This window comes from Rhinopithecus roxellana, chromosome 7, assembly GCF_007565055.1.
Source record: "Rhinopithecus roxellana isolate Shanxi Qingling chromosome 7, ASM756505v1, whole genome shotgun sequence".
NCBI classification, from domain to species: domain Eukaryota; kingdom Metazoa; phylum Chordata; class Mammalia; order Primates; family Cercopithecidae; genus Rhinopithecus; species Rhinopithecus roxellana.
In genome coordinates, this window is record NC_044555.1 from 98,328,762 (window position 1) to 98,354,608 (window position 25,847).

The 25,847-nt window shown below is 39.1% G+C and overlaps 1 protein-coding gene across 8 annotated transcripts in view; it reads right to left on the bottom strand.

Annotated features, from left to right (window-relative positions):
• Positions 1-200: 200 nt before the first annotated feature.
• Positions 201-25,847, bottom strand: part of DCX (doublecortin) — a 129,392-nt gene continuing 103,745 nt past the window's right edge. For 5 of the 8 annotated variants that reach the window (XM_030934632.1, XM_010383398.2, XM_010383397.2 and 2 more), the window contains exons 6-7: positions 19,897-19,991; positions 201-8,180 (exon numbers count right to left, since the gene is read on the bottom strand). In XM_030934632.1, coding sequence (XP_030790492.1) covers positions 8,124-8,180; positions 19,897-19,991 — 152 coding nt within the window. In that variant the 3' untranslated portion in view covers positions 201-8,123. The remainder of the gene's footprint in view (positions 8,181-19,896; positions 19,992-25,847) is intronic. The other 3 variants (XM_030934634.1, XM_030934633.1, XM_010383396.2) reach the window with 2 other exon arrangements.

Consider the following 25,847-nt stretch of genomic DNA (forward strand, 5'->3'; position numbering starts at 1 on the left):
TTTTGTAAATGTGCTGTACCGATAATTATGGTGTTTCTACCATACATTAACTGTCAGCTTCCTCATGTATAAAATTAAGAGGTCGGACAAAATAATGTCTAAGCTTCCTGCCAGCTTGGACATTTTGTGGTTATATGATTATTGGTTCAATGTTTTTTGCTTTTGTTTTTGTTTTTTTAAAAAAGAATGTCAGCCAGAAATATTGAAATCAAATTTTATTTTTGGAAAATGACATTACACACATCTTGCAAATGTACACAGAAATGAGAATGCGATGAAGAACAGAGCTTGAGAGCCAAAATGATTGCAAGAGCAGCTCTTTGGCTGCCCGGTATTGAATGCTGCGAATCTTCAGCACTCACAGTTCACAGCACCTTACACACATGGCGAACTTCTCTAGACAACCTTGAAGTCCTCTGACCCAAGAAAGCCCTCACTGAATTGCGGACGGGGTAGGGGAAGAGGGATGTTGCAGGCACAGGAGATGAAAAGGGTCTGCTCCAGCTGATTTATGGGGGCCTCACCAAACCTACCAGTCCAAGTGGGGTCAGCAAACCAAAAAGGAGAATGCCTCTTGAAATACTGCTTTTGAATCACAATCTCAGAGTAGATTAAGTATTGCCTGGGACACTGATAGTAATGCATTTGAACTCATGCCCTTGTTTTTTTTTCTGGCTATAACGATTCTAAATAGGTGGCTACAATTCTTAAATATCTATTGTATTTCTCTCATTTTTTTCTTTTTTTTCAAATAATTATTGGTCATTGGTCAAGCAGAGTCTTCTGAGGTCTCTAAGTACCTCAAAACAGCTGCAGGGATAAGAGACATCACTACCTACTGTCTTTGGATTACGTGTGATTCTGAAAACTGTTCAATCCTGAAATGTAATCAAATGGCCAAATACAACCCCAATTTACCACTGATTTTTACGTAAAGTTGAGTCTTTGATCACAATGCCACTCCTTAAGAAATGATCAATAACTACTGAGAGATGGTTGAGAAATGCCTTTTCCCCACATTTTGATTTGTTTGTTGTTTGCTGACTTTACTTGGCTAGAATTATTGGGCCTCAAATCAGATATTTACAACTGTAAGACACCTGGGAGCAGGGAAAGGGAGAGGGCAAGGGGGGTGGGAAAAAGGACTACAAAGAAGAATATATTCTTTTCAGAGGTTAAAATGAGTTATTTAAGAAATGTGATGTACAATACCATGCATTTACTCTCCAAAGCTAGTCACTAGCAAGCTAACACCTCTAACACTACAACCACCAATTACAGCTGTTTTGCTACAGTTACTCAATTCTAACTACAGCTATAGGGCAGAAAGGGTGGGCTGTTTCCATTTTAAACTTTCTCCCTTTGAAAATGGCCATAAAAGCATTTTCTGTACAAGTTTAATGGCACAAAAAGGTGATCAAAAACATTTTAAAGAACTTACCACACATGGGAAATGCAAAATTCAATCAAAACATGCATTAGTTGTATACAAGTCATAAGGGATCATTGGCTTCAAGCTGCAATATATTACAGGACCATACATTGGAGACATTTTGGCATAACCTCTTACTTGTTCAAACCCCTTTCAGATAACTTATAAAGAAAAGTCATTGTGAATTTTGGCATTCCATATGGTATTGCAAAGCAGTGACATTTCCAAGGGCTTTGCACTCTGTTTAATAAATTAACACCTACAAGCTGGCTTCTTTAGGTCCACTAATTTCTCTTATATGGACTGTCTATTCAGTATCATGAACAGTTGGTGTCAAGAGTAAATGTTTAGGTGACTCTAGTAATAGAAGGAAAAAATACATTTCAATTAAGCGAATGTCTCCTTTTATAGTATAGATGTGTTAAATAATCTTTTCATTTAAATCAACTCCAATTGCCTACCAGTTTAGTTAAAACAACTCAACAGCAAGCCCCAAACAAGATTATTTATAGAGAGTTTAAAGTGTAATGGTAAAACTTTAAGCAATTACTCCCCCACCCCCATCTAGCCGAAACAAATGACAGGAGAAATTACCTGTGGTCCCTCATTATATTATATTGCAGCTTTAAAAATCATGGGCAAATCAAACAAAATCAATTATTAGTATTTAGCTGATATAAATCCATGGCTGGATTTTTTCTCTTCAGCTGATTATGTCTCTGATCACGCTTCACTGCTCCACAAAATGGCAGACAAAAAGGAAACACAAAGTATTCTGTACAGCGCTTGGAAGGCAAAGACCTAAAGATACATGAGCTATAAGGAAACTGCTTGTAAAGATCTGTGGAGAGGGATTAAGAATGAAAATGGAGAAGAAGAAAGGGCCAGGATCAGGTTGATTCCCACCAACATACTTCTGATTGGACTGGGGTAGGACCAGGGCTGATTGAATCCGGAAATAATTTATCATCAGTCCCAAGGCAAAATCACAGGCTAAGAAGAGGCACATGCCCAATGTCTCGACAGGGAGGAAGGAAAAAGTACAAATAAATATAATAAGGGGAGAGAGGGAATTGCACAGGACAAAGGATGGATGTTTGTATTGCGGAAAGAGAGAATGATAACAGAGTATAAACTGAGAATAGAGGAAACCAGACAGAGGAAGAAAAGTTAAAGAGACACACAAGAGGTAGAGTGGCAAAAAGCCATTGATTCCTTCAGGTTATTGAAAACTAGTAATGAGAAAGGCTAATGCCTTCAAGTCTTTGCCTTACTTACAAGGTGACTTCTGTTGTGCCATCTGACCTCTCCCAACTAACCTGCCCTTCTGATCAGGAGCGGAAAGATGCCTTAATTCCCAACTGGAATTCTGTACTCCCCTAGTCTCAGGCAACCAAGGTAAGAAAAAAATCACCTCTGATTCCAGAAGATGTTGAAGCCAATAAACCAAGTGATAAAAAATTAGTCTTGTTGGCTGGGCATGGTGGCTTATGCCTGTAATCCCAGCACTTTCAGAGGCCAAGGTGGGCAGATAATTTGAGGCCAGGAGTTCAAGACCAGTCTGGCCAACATGGTGAAACCCCATCTCTACAAAAAAAAAAAAAAAAAAAAAAAGCCAGATTTGGTGGCATGTGCCTGTAATCCCAGCTACTCGGGAGACTGAGGCAGGAGAATTACTTCAACCTGGGAGGTGAAGGGTGAAGATTGCAGCGAGACAAGATTGTGCCACTGCACTCCAGCCTAGGTGACAGAGGGAGACTCTGTCAAAAAAAAAAAAAAAAGTTAGTCTTGTCAAATGATAGCCAATGTCACTCTAGCTAAGCCAAAGTGGGAGGTCTGCGTAGATCCTTAACAAGGGAACAAGGCAGAAAGCAACACTAAGAGGCTGGGTGTAAAGACCATACTAGACTTTTGGAGATGAAAACAAATTCTGGGGACCAGGCTTTAGGAGAAAGGGAGGGAAGGCACCTTTTCCTGAAGGGATAGATGGGGCAACATTCTCATGCTCCACCCCAGATGAACTCCAAAACACTTATTGTTCCCTTGGGAGACCAGTCTGGGACTTAAAGTCAAAGCCCTTGATTCAGTGAAGGCAATACATGAGTAAGGCCTGGAAATGGATCCAAGTGGCCCTATGTGGCCAAGGACAGGTTCCAATCACCTTTTAAAAAAAACAATGCCCTTTATTTCCATAGCAAACTGGACCACCATAAAAGAAGTTGTTCAAACCACACTGTCCCAGTATTTCTATCTGGGGAAGTCTCTTGGCACAGATGTTTCTGAGGTGGGTTGATCTTTGGGAACATTCCCATGAGTGTCCTGGAGCTCATTTTGGGGATATAGGCATCCTGTTCTCCTGTCCTAGGGATATGGATTTTTAAAAAATAAAAGTCATTTAGAATCAAATGTGCAGGGTGATTGGGAGCATCTGTACCCAGAGTATTGAAGGGATTAGGAACACAGACAAAATTTTGTTCAAGGTAAGCACCGATCACTGGTCTAGGACTTGGACTAGATGATTCAAAGAAGAATCTCAGGGTTCCTTGCCTTCTTCAAATAGCTACACATCCACTTTCAGCTTCCTTGGTTACTTGTGACTGGGGAGGAGAAGGAGGAAGGAAAGAGAAGTACCTGAGGAGTGGGATAAGCCCAGAAGGAGGACTCTTAGAACTGCACTAATAAATACCCCCTTAATCCCCAGGAAGAGCCTTGCGGCAAGGAAAACCACATGTTTTTTACCCTTTTGCCCTGGTTTCTGCTGTGGAAGGCCACAGGAGCAGTGTACACAAGAAGATGGGAAGAGTGTATAGAGTACACAGCTTGCTATTTTGGTGCAAACACAGGAGCCAATATTTAACATCAACCAGGGTACATTTTTGTCACAAAGCCCCTTGCTTATACCTGGAAATTGTCCTCATCAGATCAGGATGGCTTTGGGGACATTGTGGATGAGGGCAACCACAGCAAGACCAGGTTATTTTCTCTAGCTTGTCTCACTCCCATATTCTAAAAGAAATCATTGCCAGTGAATGGTAGCCACACTAGTTTTTTAAAATGTTGAAAAGCCATCTCAGAAAGTTAGGATGAACAAAGCTATTGTTCCACTCTTTCTCTACTCTGGAAACAAGAAACATTTCCCTCAGCCTGGAAAGACCAACCATTATGAGATGACACAAGGTGAACTGACAGTGAAAATCAGTCTTCCCCCATGCCATTTGGGCAAGGCAAGCATTCAGGGGGGCCTATTCAGAGGGCTCCTCAAGATGGAGCAGTGATCTCCTGAATCAGATGGACAAGGCCAGGGACCCCATTGCTCCTATTGGCCCTCAATGCCTCACTCTCTTCGAGGACATCTGCAACCCATGTGGATAGGAACCATGTGAATGCAGGGAAAAGGGGTTGTATTAGGTTGCTGGGTGGATTTCCCACTGACATCAGGGCAGCAGCATGTGGCTCCAAGATGCAACATGACCCTGGGAAATAACTCTCAGGGGCCTAGTGGAAGGCAATAGTGCTTAGGGGGAAAAGGCCCTAGAATAAGAGCCAGGAGGTGTGGGTTCTAATGTCAATCCTGCCCCAGCCAGCTGTGTGACCTTGGGGAAATTACTTTACCTCTGTGTCTCGGTTTCCTGGCCTGAAGAATGAGAAATTTGGAGTAGAGGAGTAGATGATGTGATCTTAAGGTTCCTTCCAGCTAGAAAACACTATGATTCAATCTAGGCTAATACTAAAGTCCATAAGGACACAAAGCAGTCATGCTAATGGCTATCCTTTCCAAAAACAGTGAAGAGAAAAGGAACTTTTCTCTCAAATTACCCCTAGTTAACACTACTTATGAAGTTAGTTGTTCAGCCCAGCCCCAATATATACATTTTCCCCTTCTTTGTCCCTATTTCTATTTCTGTAGGGAAGAAAAATCAGGAGGTAGGAACAAGCAAGAGATGGATTGTATGTGCGTATGTGTGTGTGTGTGTGTGTGTATAAAAGGGAGGGAGAAGTATAGGGAGTGGTGGCAAATGCTTGCTGACTTGATGTTTGCTGACTGTGCAGAAATTAACACAATGGAACTTGAGTGGTAAAATTGGATTGGGTAAAATTGGGAGTGAATGATGGGGTGGAGGAGCTCAGTTACAGACACACAAAAAAATCTGCCTTGAAAGTGGGCCAATTTAAAATGCAATTAATTATTGGAGACGAATTTTGGACTATGCCAAGCCCCATCCCTTGCCCCCTCCAAAATGGCCATAAAGAAACATTTCCTTACACTCAATTAAAAGTAAGATGGAAAATGTACTACTGTTATTGAAGATTGTTGGTTCAAAGGTTATCCTAAAGAAAATATGTCTATTTAGTATTTTCTAGTAGTACATATACTGCAATCAAAGAAATGCTCAGAGAGCTAGTGTGAGGCCCAAGCATAAGGAAATCTGGATTCTTCCTCTGGTCCTGCTCTTTACCAGCCTCCATTTCCTCATCTTAAAATAAAGGTGTTGGACTAAATGAGACCTAAAGTGAGACTATGGGTGGAGTCATTGGGGGGCTCTGGCCTGAAGTTTAAAATCAGGCCTCCCACCATTCTTTATGCCCACACCCCCTAATCCAAGTATCACTTTTTCCCAATTAACTACAAAATGTTCTGGGAGGCACTAAGAAAACCCTGAGCTTCTAGAAAGAAATAGGGATTGAGTAAAATAAATTTATTAATGGTTTTGAATCGGTCTACAAATAAAGGAGGGGGCAAAAAGAGATCCTCATCATTTGGGGTTCTTCAATGACCAGTTTCACCAGAAACCAGTAGTATCATCATCTCACTTCTCCTGAACCAAAAATGTTTCTGGTAGCTACAGACATCTGAAACTTGTCTAGGAGCATCTGAGCTACCCCTACCACCACTAGGTTCCCCCTACACAGTGCACATCAGCAGTGCCACCAAGTTGCCACCAATCCATTACAGGGGTGTCCTGTAGTATTTCCTAATTTTGAAGCAGCTGCAGATGCACACATATACACACATGTACCACCCCCTCCCACCTCCACCACACACACACACACACAGCAAGCTCATTCCATTTAGAGTGGAGGAACAACTGCAAACCATTCAGTAGCCAAACAGCAGCTTGGCTTTGAATGCTGTGCCTTTCAAAATATCTGCACAATTACAAAGAAATAAGGAAATCTTCATATCTGCTAAAAGCAAACACAGAATTGGCATGCATGACCTTCACTTAAATTTAGTTGTCTTTGCCATTATGGGCTACAATTACAGAAAAAAAAAACCAGTATTATAAACCTGTATCTCAAAAGACTGAAAACTATTTCAAATGATCAGTCCTTAGTAAAGAGAAATCCTTTCTAATGTTAAAGACAAGTGAAAGATTTCTGTGTCTTCAGTATGAAATATTAGGATTATAGATAAAAAGAGTTGCTTAAAATATGCTGTAACATTTCATTTAAAATATAATTAGAATGTCTGGTCCACATTGAAATTATTAATGCAAGCATAACTGCTAAAAAGCTATCAAAAAACTGATTCTATTGAATTGGCCTCTGCTATTCATTTTGTTTTCTCCTGGAGGTTACTGTTTGGCAGTGACAGCATAATTTCTAAACTACATTATTATTCTGCTTTTTTTGGTAAATTTTCTTCATGTGTTTTTTAGACAAAAGAAAAATCACCAGTTTATAAAAAAGGAGCCCGAAGAGTTTGCTCCTGAAATACAGACATGAGTTTTTATAAAAAGGATATTGATTTCTTGCTATAAAAAGAGACTGAAAGGTGTCAGACCTGAAAACAAATTCTCACAGTGTTTTCAGTGTTGGCTGTTAACAAGGCATTCAATAGAACAGAGATAGATGGATACCATACAGTTCATGTAATCATGTGGTATGTTAGACAGCCTCCTAGAGGAATCAGGTATATGAAGTCCCTTACTCCAAACTCTTATCAATTGCTTATTGATTCCAAATTGCCTCAGGGGAGAGATTGACCAGGAATTCACTGTGCTTTATAAACTCTTCCAAAATGTCTGCAGTATTTTCCAATTCTGCCTATTCTCTTAGCTAACCCAGCACCAGGATCCTAAGCATCTGGTGTCACAATTATAAGTTGCTAGTTATTTCTCCCCATTGACAGCCAGAATTGGTGCTGGACAACAAACCCGGGCCTCAATCAGGAGTGAAGAGTGAGGATGGGGAGTTGCCTTGCTGTCCTTCCAGGGTCATTCACCATTCTTGAGATCCAGAGAAAAGGGGCACTTGTGTTTTGACAAAGTCATTCTTGGATCTGCCAATGAGTTTTTTTCCCCACACAAACATGTTAAGTGCTGTATATGTAAACAGCCCTCTACAGAAGGAAGACTGTATGGGCAAAATGAGACAGGGCAAAAATAACGCAGGCACCTAAGCTTTCCATTGAAAGGTCATGGACTAGCACATTTTGTATCCCTGGAAGGTTGCCCCAAAGGATGGTTATCAATCTATCTCTCATAATTGGTAACTGTGGATCAGTGGCCCAGAGGAGAAATCACAGGAAAATAAACCCAACATATAGGAGTGTTTTTTTCAAAATAACAACAACAACAAAATAAAAACTTGAAAGCACCAATAGCCCTGTTGGACACTTGAGCAGAAGTACCCTACTACAATGATAGGTTTGGAGTTGTACTCTGGACTCTGAGCACTCTCCCCTCCTTTACATGGAATCGCCAAGCGAGTCCGAGTCATCCAAGGACAGAGGCAGGTACAGGTCCTATAAGAAGAGAAGAGACAAAGTTAATTCTCTTTTTCTTGATATCTTGAGCTCTGGAATGGCTGTTTTGTTTTTATTAATACTTTCTTTAATTTTTACAACGTAATAGTTATAGATTCACAGGAAGTTGAAAAAATGTACAGGGAGGTACCCTTGTACCAATGTACCCTTCAATCAATTTTCCCTAATGGTACCATTTTGCAGTTTAACATGCAATCATTTGTGTGTGGGGTGTGTATGTATGTGTGTATATAGTACTATGCAATTTTATCATGTGTGTATATTTGTGTGACCATCGCCACAGTCAAGATACAGAACTGTACCTTCAACACAAGGCTCCCTTGTGCTACCCCATTAGAGCTCCATCCAATCCTCCCCTCTTCCCTGAGCCCTGGCAACAAATAATCTGTTTCCTGTCTCTGTAATTTTGGAATTTCAAGAATATTATATGAATGAAACCATACAGTATATAACCATTTGGGATTGGCCATTTACATTCAGCATAATTCCTCGGAGACTCGTGTAAGCCATTGTATGTATCGATAATTTGCTCCTTTATATTGCTGAGTAGTATTCTATGGTGTAGATGTACCACAGTTTGTTTAGCCATTCACCTGCTGAAGCACACGTTGAATGATTCAAGTTTTGGGCTATTGCAAATAAAGCTGCTGTAAACATTCCTGTACTGTACATGTTTTTGTGTGATCATACAGTTTCATTTCTCTGGGACAGACACCCAGGACTAAAATTGCTGAGTCATATGGTAATTCCATTTTCAGTTTTGTAAGGAATGCCATATTGCTTTCCAGTGTGGCTATACCATTTACAGTCTCACCTCCTGCCAGCAAAGTATTACTAGTTCAGTTTCTCCACATTCTCTCCAGTATTTGATGTTTTTACCATTTTTCATTTTAGCCATTCTTGTGGATTTGTATTGACATCACATTGTGGTTATAATTTGCATTACCCTGATGGCTAATGATGTTTAACATCCTTTCATGTGCTTAGTTTTCATCTATATTTCTTCCTCAATTAAATGTTTCTTCATGATTTTATTCATTTCTGAATTAGATTTTTTCTTACTGCTAAGTTTTAACAGTTATTTTATATTCTCCAAGTAAGCCTTTAATTAGATATTGGGTTGCAAATATTTTCTCCCAGTCTATATCTTGTCTTTTTACACCTTCACACCTTTTGCATGGTCTTTGGCAGAGCAAACATTTTTAATTTTGGAGGTCAAATTTACCCAATTTATCAGTTTTTATTTTATGGATTTTACTTTTGTTGTCAAGTCTAAGAATTCTTTGCTTATAATCCATTTTTAATTTTTGCGTATGATACGAGGTTTAGGTCAAGAAACTTTTTTTTTCTTTTTTCTTTTTTTCTTTTTGACAGAGTCCCTCTCTGTCACCCAGGATGGAGTGCAGTGGTGTGATCTCCACTCACTGCAACCTCTGCCGCCTGGGCTCAAGCGATTCTCCTACCTCAGCCTCCCGAGTAGCCGGGATTACAGGCACCCACCACCATGCCCGGTTAATTTGTGTATTTTTAGTATTTTCACCATGTTGGCCAGGCTGGTTTCGAACTCTTGACCTCAAGTGATCCTCCACTTCGGCCTCTGAAAATGCTGGGATTACAGACATGATCCACTGCACCCAGCCATGACACTTTTTTTTGCCTATGAATATTCAACTGCTCCAGCAGCATTATTGAAGAGACTGTCTTTCCTCCATTGACTGACATTTGCACCCCTGTCAAAATCAGTTGTGAATATATATGTAGTTTCATTTCAATCTTCCAGAGAACTTTCAGGCCCTGAATAAATGATAGCTGGGAAAATGTACCACATTTACCTACTTCCAACTTATTTTCTGATGCTTCCAGGAGTTGGGATTCCTGGCTGCAATACTGCCCCAAGCCTTATGTCTGTCTTGAGGAGATGGAGGGCCAGAGATGACATGGCACTGACTTTTTCCCATTCTCCAAGGGCTTTATTTGAAGATCCTTGTGATTCCTCTTGGACTCCATCCATGGTATAAATCACTGGTTTTTAACTCTGTCCCTCTCTCTCTCTCTTCTTTCCTCCCTCTCTCTCCCTTTAAATCCTCTATTCAAATGAAATATTGCTTGGAAGCCCAATACATGGAACAGGTAAAAGTGTAGTTGTTCTAGTTGTACCAGAGGTGTGGGAGGCAAAATCTCACCCAGTTCTGTCTTTCTCACCTTCCCCAAATGGAACACAATTTGAAAACCACATTTTTTCATACATGCTGTCGGGAAGATACCAAAGAAAACTGGAAAATATAGAATCAATTTTGTGGCACCCCCACCCCCACCGCCTTGCCACTGCTTTTGTATCATAAGGACAAGAACTTCAGTAGAGGATTGTTCAAGAAAATTGGAGAACACAGTTTCTCCTTGAGGTAGAGAAAAGAGTGGAAATGAGGAAGAGAGACAAGAGTGGGGAGGAGAAGAACTTATTTATGTAACATTGAGAATGTATCTAACATTGAAAATGCTTTTTGCTGAGAAAGAAGTGACAGGAAAACTTGTAGGCACTTTATAATGGAAAGAGGAGTAAAGCATATTCAGAAACCCAAGGTTTAACCCTGGCCAATTAATGCTATGACATTGAACAAATCTTTGAACATTGGTTTCTTTATCAGTGAATAATCTGTAAGGTTTCTTCCAGCTCTGAGACTATAATTTGGGAGTCCTAAAGGAATATTGAATGATTAAGAAACACAACAAAGGCAACTACAGCAAATAGATTCAGTTCTCAGTTCTCGTCAACGTACCATCCCTTCACTGTAAGCCAGGGGTTGGCAAAATTTTCTGTAAAAGATTAGATAGTAACTATTTTAGGTTTTCTTTGCAGGTCACATATGGTCTCTGTCACACATTCCTCATTGTTTGTTTGGGGTTTGCTCTTTTACAACCCCTTAAATACATAAAAAAAAACAAAACAAAACAAAAAAAACAAACATTTTAGATGGGGTGGGTCATCCATGCAAATATAACCAAGACACATGCAGAATTTGGCATCCCTGTTCTAAACTACCAAACAAAAGTTTCTTAGAAAACTGATAAACAGGTAGGATGTACAATGTCAAGAAAATACTAGAAATGCAATGAATACATGTAAAATGGAATTGAGGCAAAGTGGCATACAATGGAGTTGTATCTCTGAAGGGATTAATTCTGAAGTACTGGAGTAAAGTGAACATAGTCAAAAGTATTTTTGAGTTCTGGACTTCCAGAGAGGTGGCATAAGCCCCTCTGAAAATCTGTTCCTCAACAAATGCAGTAACACTGGCAAAACTGTCAAAAATGAACTTTTTCAGGACTCTAAAAATCAATCAAAAGCTTGCAACAGTCCAAATAGTATTGAAAAAACACTGATGAATCTTGTAAAAATACTAAGATGTTTGGTGTTTCAACTTGCCCTATTTCCATTTTCCCTCTTCCCAGCTCCATGGTAGCCTTGAAAACCAACAGTCACAACTACTCTACCCGTGAAAAACAGCAATCTAGTAGTTACTAGAGGATGCAGTTGGGGGTTTGGAGCTCCCCATATAACTCATTCCCAGAGAATTGTCACTCTTTGACCTGTGGGTTAGCTCCCTGGAAACTCCCATTTGCCAGGTTCTTTTTTTAACCTGACTGAGAGCACACTTGCTGTGAACAGCCTTTTCAGGGGGCATTGATCAGTTGCAATTGTTTAAAAATCGCAGCCGTAGGAGGAAGAGGGCAAAAGTTGGGGCAAATCAAGCTGCTGAAAACCTTGAAAGGAAAAAGTCATAGAATTATGTGCCTATAAGCATCTTTGAAAAGCTCAGGGCCGGGCGCGGTGGCTCAAGCCTCTAATCCCAGGACTTTGGGAGGCCAAGACGGGCGGATCACGAGGTCAGGAAATCGAGACCATCCTGGCTAGCACGGTGAAACCCCATCTCTACTAAAAATACAAAAAACTAGCAGGGCGAGGTGGCGGGCGCCTGTAGTCCCAGCTACTCGGGAGGCTGAGGCAGGAGAATGGCGTAAACCCGGGAGGCAGAGCTTGCAGTGAGCTGAGATCCTGCCACTGCACTCCAGCTCAGGCGACAGAGCAAGGCTCCGTCTCAAAAAAAAAAAAAGAAAAGCTCAGACATATTCCTGGGAATCTAGAAGGCCAGGCACAAGTTCAGGACTGGGTATATTCTTAGAAAAGAAGTGAGATGGCCCTAATCTTTCCCCACTGGCTGACCCTGAGGCCCTGTGCAAGCAGCAAGAGAATGCTAAGATGGAGTTGTAAACTGCCTGGCAGAGCACTGAAATCATGTCCCAACACAGGAACAGAGTCCCTCGGCAAAGGCTGGGAGTCTTGCTGGATCAAGGCATTTAAGGTGAGCAAACAAAACTATCCTATTCATTCAAAATTATCATCACAAATAAAGGAGAAATTAAAACATTCCCAAATAGACACACAAAATTCATTGCTAGCAGACCTGTCCTGCAAAAGAATATTAAAGAGAATCATCCACAGAGAAATTAAAGGATATGAGAAAGTAATTCAAATCCACATAATTAAAAAAATAGTAAATGTATAAGTAAACACAAAAGACTGTACAAATTTATTTTGGTAACTCTTTTCTTCTTTTTTTAAAAGTAAATTTTACTGTGTATATTTGAAGTTTGCAACATAATGTTATGGGTTGCATATAGATAGTATAGTGGTTACTATAGTGAAATAATTACTTTTTTGCTGACAAGAGCAGCTAAAATCTACTTACCCAATAATACAATTTTATTACTTATAGTCCTCATATTTTACATTAAGATCTCTAGATGTGTTCATCCTATATATCTGTTACTTTGTGTCCTTTAACCTACATCACCTCATTTCTTCCCTTTCTATCCCGGGCTTCTGGTAACCTCTGTTTTATTCTCCATCTCTGTATATTTGACCCTTTTTTCTTTTAGATCCCACATATATGTGAGATTATACCATATTTTTCTTTCTGTGTCTGGCTTATTTCAAAAGACAACTATAAGAACTAGTAATTACAAGATTGTGTTGATTTGTATGTCAGTAAGAGAAAAAAGGAGTGGGAAAGAAACAGAGCTATGCTATGACAAAATTTTTATATATAATTTAAATCAAGTTTGTATTAATCTTAAGTAGAGTGTATTAAAATGTAAATTGTAATCCTCAGGGCAACCACTAAAAAATATTACTCAAAATGAAATTAGTAAAAATACAACAAGGGAATTAAAATGGTGCACTAAGAAATATATTTAACACATAAAAGGCAAGCATCAAGTAATGAACAAAAAATGATATAACATATATAGAAAATCGCAAAATGTTAGATGTAATTCCCGCTTTACCATAATTATGTTAAACATAAGTAGATAAAGCAATCCAATTAAAGGCAGAGACTGGCAAAATAGATTTTTAGAAAATATGATCCAACTCAATGCTATCTAAAAGAGAAACAATTTATATTCAAACACACAAATATGTTGAAAGTAAAGTGATGGAAAAAGATTTGCCATGCAATCAGTAACTAAAGAGAGCTAGAATTGCTGTATTGATGTCAGAAAAAAAATAGACTTTAAGACACATTTATTACTAGAGACAAAGAACATTTTATAATGATAAAAAGAGTCAATATATCCAGAAAACATAAATATAAATATTTATGTATCTTAACAGAGTACCAAAATACACGGAGCAAAAACTGATGGAATTGAAAGGAGAAACAAACAAGTCAACTATATTAGGTGAAGACTTAAATATCCCACTTTCAATAATGGATAGGACAACTAGACAGAAGACCAACGAGTAATTAGAGGACTTGAATAATACTATAAACAAATACACATTTATGGAATATTCTATCCAATGAGAGAAGAATACATATTCTTTTCAAGCTCCCATGGAACATTCTCCAGGATAGATCATATGCTAGGCCATAAAACAATTCTCAATAAATTTAAAAGGATTTAAATGATACAAATTATATTCTTTGGCCCGAGTGGAATTAAATTAGAAACAATAATGGAAAGATATTCAGGAAATTCATATATATGTTGAAATTAAATAACACACAGATGACTAACCAGTGAGTCAAAAAAGAAATCACAAGAAAAATTAGAAAATACCTTGAGATAAAGGAAAATGAAATCACAACATACCAAAACTTATAGGATGCAGCTAAAGCAGTTTTCAGGGGGAAATTTATATGAACTATTTCAAATATGCTAGCCCATAGAAACAGAATTGATTAGTGGTTGGTTGCCAGGGGTTGGATGAAAGGGGAAGGGGCTGCGACTGCTAACGGGTAAGGGGTTTATTTTGAGGGTGATGAATATGTTCTAAAAGTAGATAGCGGTATACTAAATTACCTTAAAAACCACCAGACTGTACCCTTTAAAGGAGTGACTTCTATACTATGGGAATTATATCTCAATAAGCTGTTATTGTTTTAAAGTATCTTTGAAAATCCTTTATATTGACAATTAAGTACTATTTATGTGATTTCTGAGTATGCAGCCATATATAGCAATATGCATGTATATATATATTTATAATGTATATATCACTACACACCTATATATACACATGTATATATATTTATTATATATATTATAAATATATTAAATAACACATATATTATAATATTGTATATATTATAATAAATATATATATTATATATTATAAATATATATACGTGTGTATATATAGGTATGTAGTGATATTCAGGATGTAATGATGCATACAAATGTAAGAGAAGGTTTTATAGTTGTTCGCTCTATTACTATGTTATGACTATTGATGAATTCCATTAAGTTAAACTTGCATATGATGAAACAACACTGTAATATAAAAAGCATAGGATTAAGAGTCTGGAGACTCAGATTCCAGGCCTACCTTTGCCATTTAACTTCTCTTTTCAGGGTCCTTGCTTCTAGATCTTAAAACTGAGGAAGATCTTTAAGGTTCCTTCTAGTTCCAAAATTCTATAAACTGCAATCATTCTATTTTTTTCTGTAGTTACCCCAAAGCAAGAGAAATGGTACACACATTGCCAAGTTAGTGAACTCCCTGGGTATTTTTCAGGTAGTACAAAAGTACCTTTTAATAATATGGAGGCCACCTTGAGTCCCAGCACACTGAACCACTGGGCTTTAGCATTATTCATGCAACAGACACTTCAGTGGAGTTGCTTGGTTGCTGGAAAAAATTACCTGAGAAGATTGTTCCAGAACTTTATCTCAGAGGAAGCGGGGATAAGGCCTGAGGGTAGAATCCTGAAGAGATTTCACTTGTAGCTGCTGGGAGACTCCAAATTAATGGCATGAGATGCAGGCAATGGAGAGAATTCATAGAACTAGGCCTAATTATGAACTTCTGAACACTGTATCTCCATCAAATTATTTCGTATTCAAAATGTATTTTCTTGTATGGGTAGAACAGTGTTCAGGAAAAGGAATTATCTCAACATTCTGTTGTTGTTGATTGATATGTAGAAATACAGAAACACACATATTGCTTAGCAATACAAATAATTTGCACCTGAAATTCATTTGCTTAGTCCCTTGGAGCCCTACAGAACAAAATGTTTGTAACAAATACAGCTGTGCTGGCGATACTATTGTGTTAGAGAAAACAAAAAGTTGGTCTCTGGTCCAAGGAGCTTATAGTCCAAAGGAAGTCAGGGAGGAGTTTTGAGAAACCTGGCTTCTAGTTTGGTTTTTCTATTTCCCAAACGTGCCCTGCAATTTTATGATGGTGTGATTGTTTCTTGCTGATTTTTTTAAGGCTGGCATGCCTGTTCTCTTCACCAGCCACTTAAATGTTACCTCTGTGAAAAGCTTTCCCCATCTCCCACTCTCTCCCAGTAGGATGTCTTTCCCACCCTCCTTTGTGCTCATGCAGTCCTTTCGTAAGCTCTTGATCATACTACCCAAAGCCACTTATATTAGAGTTAGTTGCATTCTGTGATTTAAGGGTCAGGACCCTACTTTATTCATCAAAGGGCCTCCCCAAGCACATACAAGAGGACAAAAGAAGTCTGGAAGCAGAGGAAAGTGCATATTTAAATAACGTTATTTATATTTTCAAATACTATGTTGAATATACTTCCCTCTAGTCTCTAGACAACTGCATACAAAATGCCTCTAAATTTCAAGCCATTGGTGCAATCACTGATCTGAAATTTTAAAAATTAAATAAATGAAAGAGTTTCCTTATCCTTCTAGATTTTTTTGAAAATCTTTACTACGTATTTCTCCAAAGGGATCCTTAATAAATTTTTGTTGAATCATAGTGGGACTGTCTTTCCTCCGCACCTCTTTTTTTCTCATCCGTAAAAGGGAAATGCTATCTGCCCTGTCTCTTTCACAGGGATATCACAAGAGTAAATGAGAAAATGGCTGTGCAATAGAAAAAAAAAGCAGTATGAAAATGCAAAATGTTGTTCTCATTAACTATCCAAGGATTTACTTCGTGTCCACATTGTAACACTTGAGTATGCGGACTTTGGCTAACCCCATTGCAGCTGCATTAAAGAAGATTCTCCATGAACTGCTTAAGAGAAGAAGCCAAGAAGCTGATTACAGCTTAGGGCCCCGCCACAGCCATCAAAAGTTACCAGAGGGATGCTGGGACTTCAAGTTTTTTCCAGTTTTGCAGGAGGAAAGTCGTGGCCTCAGCCATCTGCTTCCTGTCTGCATCATGACTCACACCTTTCAGGTCCACTTGGACAGAAGTTTAGATGAGATCTGCTCAGACCTGCTGCCCCGAGACTTGATGGTGCTAAGGTTCAGGTAGCTGTGTGAAAGGAGGAGCATGAATCTAGGACCTGAGATCCAGGGGGACTGAGACAGGGTCACAAGCTTTTTATCTTATTCAGAAAAACCAGTTCAATTTTCATTACTGGTGGTGTAAGCATGACACTATTGCTTCTTGATAGGATGCACTGAGAGGATACAACATCACTCCTATGATATTCCTGCCCCAAATTCAGAATCTGAATCTAATCACAAGGAAACATCAGACAAGCCCAAATTGAAAGGCATTCTACCAAATAACTGGCCTGTACCCTTTATTTCTATAATATACTGTACTGAGAGATAGAGAGTCTCAGGGACTTTTCCAGATTAAAGAAGACTAAAGGGACATGAGAACTTGCAACATGTGATTCCAGATTGGATTTTGGACCAGAAAAAAAAAAACATTATTAAAGCAATTGATAAAGTTTGAATATGGACTGTAGAGTATATAATAGTATTGTGCCAGTGTTAAATTTCCTAATTTTGATGATTGCGCTATGGTTATGAAAGAAAAAGTCCTTGTTCTTAGGAACTACATACTGACATATTGAGGGGTAAAGGGGCATAATGTTTGCCCATGATGTTAATCTCAAATAGTTCAGAAAAAATAATAACATGTACTATATGTATTTATTTGTGTATGTGTCTATATATATATATATAGACACACACACATATATATATATATAGAGAGAGGGAGAACATAAAAAATAAGTAGATGAGGCAAAATATAAACAACTAGTGAATCCCTGTAAAGAGATACATAAGTTGTTTATTATTTTTGCAACTCTTCTGTAAGTTTGAAATGATATAAAAATAAAGAGCTTTAAAAATAGTGAGAATTATACCAAATTTAAATGTTACTTAATTTAAAAGCTTGCTCTAGAAAATGATATAATGTATTACTTAACATTTGCTTGCTTAACTGTCTTTAAAAAGAGTAATTTTAAAAATAAAATGAAACACTGAAAATTCCACAGTTATGAAAACAGTGAAGCTCTGACAATGCTGCCACCTGTGAGCTTATTCTAGTCCTTCAATGGTTAGAATTGAGTCAGTAAACAAACAAGCCATAAGTGCCTGCAAGCCCAACCAGGAAAAATAGTTTAACAATGCAAACAACTCACCTTGGTGGGCTTATGGATGATGGGTCCTCAGCGTAAATGACCTGAACATGTCAGTTGAAAAACTGAATAACTCGAGTGTGCAGAACAAATGTCCAAGCTGCCTTCACACTTTAGGGAAGGTACCGATGGAAGGTGCTAGGGTAAATCATGCCTCCCAAAAGAAAGGTAGAGGCAGAAAGGCATATAGGAGGTGCTGTGTGGACAGTGGAACAACAGAAGTAGTCTGTTCCCATTTTGGCATGTCCATATTTACAAGCTTTGCTGCTCAGCAAAGAATAACTAAAAGCCAACTATAAAAACTATTTTCATCCATCTCATAATCTCTAGGTAACACTGGTTACACAGAGTTCAGTAAATACTTCTTTGGTGAAATGAAATAGCTCAACAGGACAATCAGAAAGTTCTGGAAGGTTCAATAGCAGAAGTTAAAGGGGCCATTAAAGCAACGGAACAGACATTAGAAATTGTGGGGCAGGCAGTAGCCAGATTAGCCAGGAAATTAAAAGACTGATATAGAAAAAAGAAAATGAAAATGGATGACGGGCAGTGGTGTGCTATTAACTGTTTAGCAACTGACTGTGAGAAAAAAACAACCTTGACTTATAGTATTTGTTAATGTCCATGGTGTAAATATTCCCACCATGGCCAAATTCAAGTTACAAATATGATGTTATTCAATACAGAGTTGAGAAGCAATGTACACAATCAGCTCTCACCACCTCGTGTGAGCTGGCTACAGCATACCACTGGCGGTGACTTGGGTACCACTCTTATAGCTAGATATGTTACCCTGGTAAGTAACTTAACCTTTTGGCTCTCAATTTCCTCATCTGTAAAATGTCAAACCTCATAAGATTATTTAGAGAATCAAATAAAACTAATTTATCTCCATCTAAGGTGTCTTCCATCTCTGACCATCTCTGATTATGTGACGCAGTTAGTCATATTGGTGGCTTTTTGCCTTTTACCATCTCACACCCAGTCTTGTGAGCAGGAAAAAGATTAGAGAAGGCTAGAGGAAGTTGCTCCACAGTATGGTATTCAGAGAGTAAGTCACATCAACACTGTCTTAGGTATAAGAGATTCAAGGCAGTGACCATTGCATATTTTCTACACAGAGATTTTTGGGTGAGAATCTGTTTGGACAGTAGGGCTAGGGAATTTATGTGCTCTGTTATTTAATGATATATTTATTTGGAATAGTTTAAGGGGTATACATGGTGGCCAAGGCCAGTGCAATGTGTATATGTGCTCTCTTCCTACAGTGCACCAGAATCTGCCTGGTAATGAAGAGTACATAGTGAAAGTAGGAGCTATTCATTTGTTGATGTCCAGTAAATCTAAATGGAGTAGGTAACTCAGTGCAACTTTTTGGGACTGCTATCTTTGTCATTTCCACTGACTGGTGCCTGGTGACATAAAGTGCCCTGAACACCCCCTTTGCTATGTCTCTGAATTGGGGAGACAAGTGCTCAACCCATGTCCCAAAGCAGGGTTTGGTTACCTCATTAGCTTTGGAGACCTTTTGGAAACCCTTTGGAAGAAGTGTTAGAATGTAGCAGGAAATAAATCAGGAACTGGAGGAATAAATAAAAATGACTACAAGCTTGCTCCCTGCTTGGATTCCCAGAACTTCAAGCTAATGGAGCCAGATGAAGAAAATTTCTGGCCTTAATGTGCTTTTGAGTTGGAATGGAAGAGAAAGCCTTCACTGAGCCATTCAGGAAACTCTGAGTGCAAAGAGGTTTAGTAAGGTATAAGAGACATAATACCTTGTGCTTCCGGAGGCTGCCAGGACTGGTGGGCGTAGAGATGGGAGACTGCTTAGACTTGGGGGTAGAGAGCTGGCTGCTGGAGGTTCCGTTTGCTAGCCCAAGGCAAGAGAAAAGGAAGGGATAAAAATCAACAGCATACAAAGGAGCAAGTTATCCTTCCCCTCTGAAGACACTAAGAACATTCAAACAAGGTACACAGACAACCAAGTGATGTGGTGAGTAGAACAAAGGTGAAAAGAAACACACTCTTCAAAGGGGCAAGAACTGCAATCCTCAGTTAATTGGATCCCTATGCAGTGCAAGGCCGTCATCCTCCCACCCGTTCCTCCTCAGTGCTTCCCAATCACAGGGGTCTGTTTCTTTTCAAACATTTTTTATATTCATTCCAAGGTTTGCCCCTAACATCTCTGGGAGGTAGTCTGGGAAGGTACTATTTTGCTTTAATTTTATAGAGGACAAAAGTGAGGCACAGAGAGGTTATGTGCCTTATCTTAAAGGGGAAGAAATATGGGCGATTTGGACCAGCACACATTTCCTTTGGTGGCAGATGATGGGGTAGGCGAAAGACAGCCCCATTGTTAGTCTCTCCTACTCTCTTTTCCTGCTCATGCCCCACCATTGTGCCTTTCCTACCTCATTCTGCATGTGTGAAAGGAACAGGAGGAAAGAAAGAAAAAATAGACTAGTTAGGAAGAATGAAAGAGAAAGTGGAGGAGAAACAGAAGGTGAAACATTAAAAGAAGCCTCAGGCAGCAGAATGGGCAGAGGAGAAAATCAAAAAAAGAGAGAGTGACAAAGAGATCAGGAATGGAGGAGAAAAGAGATATGGAAGATGATAAGATATTAAAAGAGAAGGAGGAAGTTGAAACAGGGAGAAAGACATAGAGACACATAAAGATCCAAAATGGTAGCCAGAGTCAGGGTTTACTCCCATTTGGCTCTAGCCAAGAAAATGCTGAAAATCAGAGAGTTTCTTTTTAAACATCTTTATATTCTATTTTGTTGTTAAATTGTTTTATATTCCCTTGCTAATGAGCTTTTTAATACACAATCATGAAGAAAGAAATGTGGACTATTAAAATGGAACAATTAAACAGCTTTCAAAGTGGATTCTTGTTCAGACATTTCATACTAAAGTATTTTTTTTAAGTCTTAAGACCTATATTGTTAAACAGAGATATTCTAAAATGTGCTTTAAAAGCAAAGCAAATATCCTGAGGTTGTGTGGAGAGTGGGGGAGAGGAAGAGAGTGGGGAGGGAGAAGGAGTGGGGTGGAGAGAGAGAGAATAAATAGAAAATTGAAAACATTAAGCAGAAAGATGGCCTGAGAGTGTTCCTGTTAGTCCCATAGGTAAAGCTTAAACTGCTGTATCATGAATATTTCCTGAGGATATGTTCCTTCTGCACCACTTATGGAAATATTTCCCTAGGTTCTGGAACATGCACATCAACTGTAGAGATGGAAGAGACATCAGTGTAGTGGTTGGTAAGTTTATTTAAGTGCAAGTGAGCTGAAAAATGGACACTTAAGCATTCACTGTCTGGCTTATATCCTCACTCATCTCTCACCCACTCATTGAGAAGCCCTCCTCCCTGTCATTCTTTCATTTAGCCAGTAGCTATGGAGCACTACCTATGAGCCAAGCAAAGTGTTAGGCATCGGGGTTTCAGAGAGGACTGTTACTTCCTGGGGGAGGCAGGCAAGAATTCAGTGAAATAAACGCTAAGACATAGCCTTGCATAGGGTATTACTGGAATCCAGATAACAGACTTTGAAATCTGGGGCCTGGAAGACAAACAAGAGGCAGCAACACCTGAGAAATCTTGAAAGATGAATCTGAAATAGGCAAATCAATAAAGACAGAGAGTAGATTAATGGTTTCCAGGGGTTGGAGGAAGGGCAGGAGATTGAAAGTCTGCTATTGGGTACAAGTTTTCTCTGGGGAAGGCAAAGATATTCTGACATTAAATAGTGATGTTGGTTGTACAACTCCATGGCCAAACTAAAACCCACTGAGTTGCATATGTTAAATTAGTAAATTATATGTTATGTAAATTGTATCTCAATAAAGCCCTTAAAAAACGATGAATCAGACATAGAATCATTCTACCATAACAACACATAGGCAGAGAGGATAGGAAGGGTGTTCTAGGCATTAGAATTGCCAACATCCTTTCGTGTTAACAACTCTCAATAATCTAGGCATTGAAGGAACACACTTCAAAATGTTAAGAGTCATCTCCAACAAACTCATAGTAAACATCATACTGAATGGGCAAAAGCTGGAAGCATTCCCCTTGAAAACCAGCACAAGACAAGGATGTCCTCTCTTACCATTCCCTTTGTTGTTGTTGTTGTTGTTGTTGTTGTTGTTGTTGTTGTTGTTTGAGACGGAGTCTTGCTCTATCACCAGGCTGGAATGCAGTGGCACGATCTTGGCTCACTGCAACCTCCACCACCCAGGTTCAAGTGATTCTCCTGCCTCAGCCTCCCAAGTAGCTAGGACGACAGGCAGGCGCCACCATGCCCAGCTAATTTTTGTATTTTTAGTAGAGATGGGGTTTCACCATGTTGGCCAGGGTGATCTCAATCTGTTGACCTCATGATCCTCCTGCCTCAGCCTCCCAAAGTATTGCGATTACAGTCGTGAGCCACTTTGCCTGGTCCCTCTCTCACCACTCTTATTCAACATAGTATTGGAAATTCTGGCCAGAGCAATCAGTCAAGACTAATAAATAAAAGGCATCCAAATAGGAAGAGAGGAAGTCAAACCATCTCTGTAGGTGACATGATTCTATATCTAGAAAACCCCATAGTATCTGCCCCAAAACTCCATGATCTGATAAACAATGTCAGCAAAGTCTCAGGATACAAAATCAAGGCACAAACATCACTAGCCTTCCTAGACACCAACAACAGCCAAGCTGAGAGCCAAATCAGGAATGCAATCCCATTCATATTTGTTAGAGACAGAATAAAATACCTAGGAATACAGCTAACTAGGGAGGTGAAAGATCTCTACAATGAGAATTACAAAACACTCCTCAAAGAAATCAGAGAAGACATAAACAAATGGAAAAACATTCTATGCTCATGGATAGTAAGAATCAATATCATTAAAATGGCTATACTGCCCAAAACAATGCACAGATTCAACGTTATTCCTATCAAACTACCAATGACATTCTTCACAGAACTAGGAAAAACTATTTTAAAATTCATATGGAACCAAAAAAATAGCCCAAATAACCAAGGCAACTATAAGCAAAAAGAACAAAGCTGGGGGCATCACATTACCTGACTAAACTATACCACAGGGCTACAGTAACCAAAACAGCACAGTACCAGTACAAAAACAGACACATAGACCAATGGAATAGAACAGAGAGCCCAGAAATAAGGCCACACACCTACAACCATCTGATCGTTGACAAAAATAAGCAATAGGGAAATGACTCCCTATTCAATAAATGGTGCTGGGATAACTGGCTAGCAATATGCAGAAGATTGAATCTGGGCCCTTTCCTTACACCATGTACAAAAATTAACTCAAGGTGGATCAAAGACTTAAATGAAAAACCCTGGAAGACAACCTAGGCAATACCATTCAGCACATAGGACTTGTCAAAGATTTAATAATAAAGACATCAAAAGCAATTTCAAAAAAAAAAAAAGCAAAAATTGACAAACAGTATCTAATTAAACTAAAGAGCTTCTGCACAGTGAAAGAAACTATCAACAGAGTGAACATACAACCTACAGAATGGTAGAAAATACTTGCAAACTATGCATCTTACAAAGGTCTAACATCCATCATCTATAAGGAACTTAAGCAAATGTACAGGAAACAAACAATCCCATTAAAAAGTGGGAAAAGGGCATGAACAGGCAGATACTTTTCAAAAGAAGACATTCATGTAGCCAACAAGCATATGAAAACATGCTCTACATCGCTAATCACTAGAGAAACTCAAATCAAAATCACAATGAGATACCATCTCACACCAGTCAGAATGGCTATTAATAAAAAGTTGGCCGGGCATGGTGGCTCATGCCTGTAATCCCAGCACTTTGGGAGGCTGAGGCGGGCTGATCATGAGGTCAGGAGTTCGAGACCATCCTGGCCAATGTGGTGAAACCCTGTCTCTACTAAAAATACAAAAATTAGCTGGGTGTGGTGGCATGTGCCTGTAATCCCAGCTACTTGGGAGGCTGAGGCAGGAGAATTGCTTGAACCAGGGAGGTGGAGGTTGCAGTGAGCTGAGATCATGACACTATACTCCAGTCTGGGCGACAGAGTGAGACTTGGTCTCAAAAAAAAAAAAAAAAAAAAGTCAAAAAATAACATGCTGGCAAGGTTGTAGAGAAAAGGGAATGCTTATGCACTGACAGTGGAAATGTAAATTACTTCAACCATTTTGAAAAGCGGTGTGGTGATTCCTCAAAGAACTTAAAACAGAATTACCATTTGACCCAGCAATCTTATTATTGGGTATACACCCCAAGGAATATAAATCATTCTACCATAACAACACATGCATGTGTATAATCATTGCAGTACTATTCACAGTAGCAAAGACATGGAATCAACCTAAATTCCCATCAATGATAGACTGGATAATGAAAATGTAGTGCATATACACCACAGAAAACTATGCAGCCATGAAAAAGAACAAGATTATGTACTTTGCAGTACCATGGATGAAGCTGGAGGCCATTATCCTTAGCAAACTAACACAGGAACAGAAAACCAAATATCTAATTGCATACTTGTAAGTGGGAGCTAAATGATGAGAACACATGGACACAAAGAGGGGAACAACAGTCAATGAGGCCTAGTTGAGGGTAGAGGGTGGAAGGAGGGAGAGGATCAGAAAAGCTACCTATCAGGTACTATGCTTATTACCTGGTTAACAAAATAATCTCTACACCAAACTCCCATGACATACAGTTTACCTATATAACACACCTGCACATGTAACCCTGAACCTAAAAAAAAAAGTAAAAAAAAATTGCACCAGCAGGAACAAAGACATGAATGTGTGAGAGAATACATTATGATAACAGAAGTACAAGTAACTCATAATGGCTCAAGCACAGGGTGCCAGCAGGGAGTTTCAGGAGATGAGGCTGAAGACAGAGGATAAGGGTCAGCCCCTGGCGGCCTTTTTGTGTAGCCTATTAAGAAGTTTGCATTTGGTTTCTGAAGGAGAGTCACAGAAGAATTTTAAGCTGAAAGTGATATCAAATTTGCATTTTAAAGCTCCAGCTACTGTGGTTGGTTAAGACTGAGGGCAGAGTGGGAAGGGGTAGGGTAGAAGCAAAGAGGTTGGTTAGAAGACATTGCACTAATCCAGGTGAGGGGTGATGATGGTTCACTAAGGCCACGGGGGAGGGAGAGAATGAATACCATGGTAGATAGGGTCCTAGAGGCCAGATAAGCATAGAGTATTGTGTTTACATACCATATAAACCACTCAAAGAACATGACCTGTGCCAAACAGCACCAAGAATGCGGGCACTAGACTTTGTCAAGGCACTAGGCTTTTTTTGTGAATAACAAATGCACTTTGGAAAAGGCAAGAGGCTGTGGAGTCGCAAAGCAGTGAATTACTCTTTGTCAGAAATGAAGGAGTTAATAGTTGAAAGAGTTAATGGACCACCTATAGTGCCTGAGGGCTTCCCCAGCAGGACCTGACCCATAGCACTCAAGGTAAGAAGCAATCTTGGAGACCTATATGAGCTGACACAATAGAACTCTTCCAAAAGAGCTGTGACCTCAGCCATAAAGTCTGACAGTAGTGGGCAACCCCATTAAGTTCTCCTCTGGCATTTTGTTTTACATGATTGCTATATACTTCACAGATTCTAGTGTCCCAGTATTTGTTAGCCAAGCTATAAAGGGATGGTTGCTATACCCTCAATATTAGAACTGTCTTTTTTACCT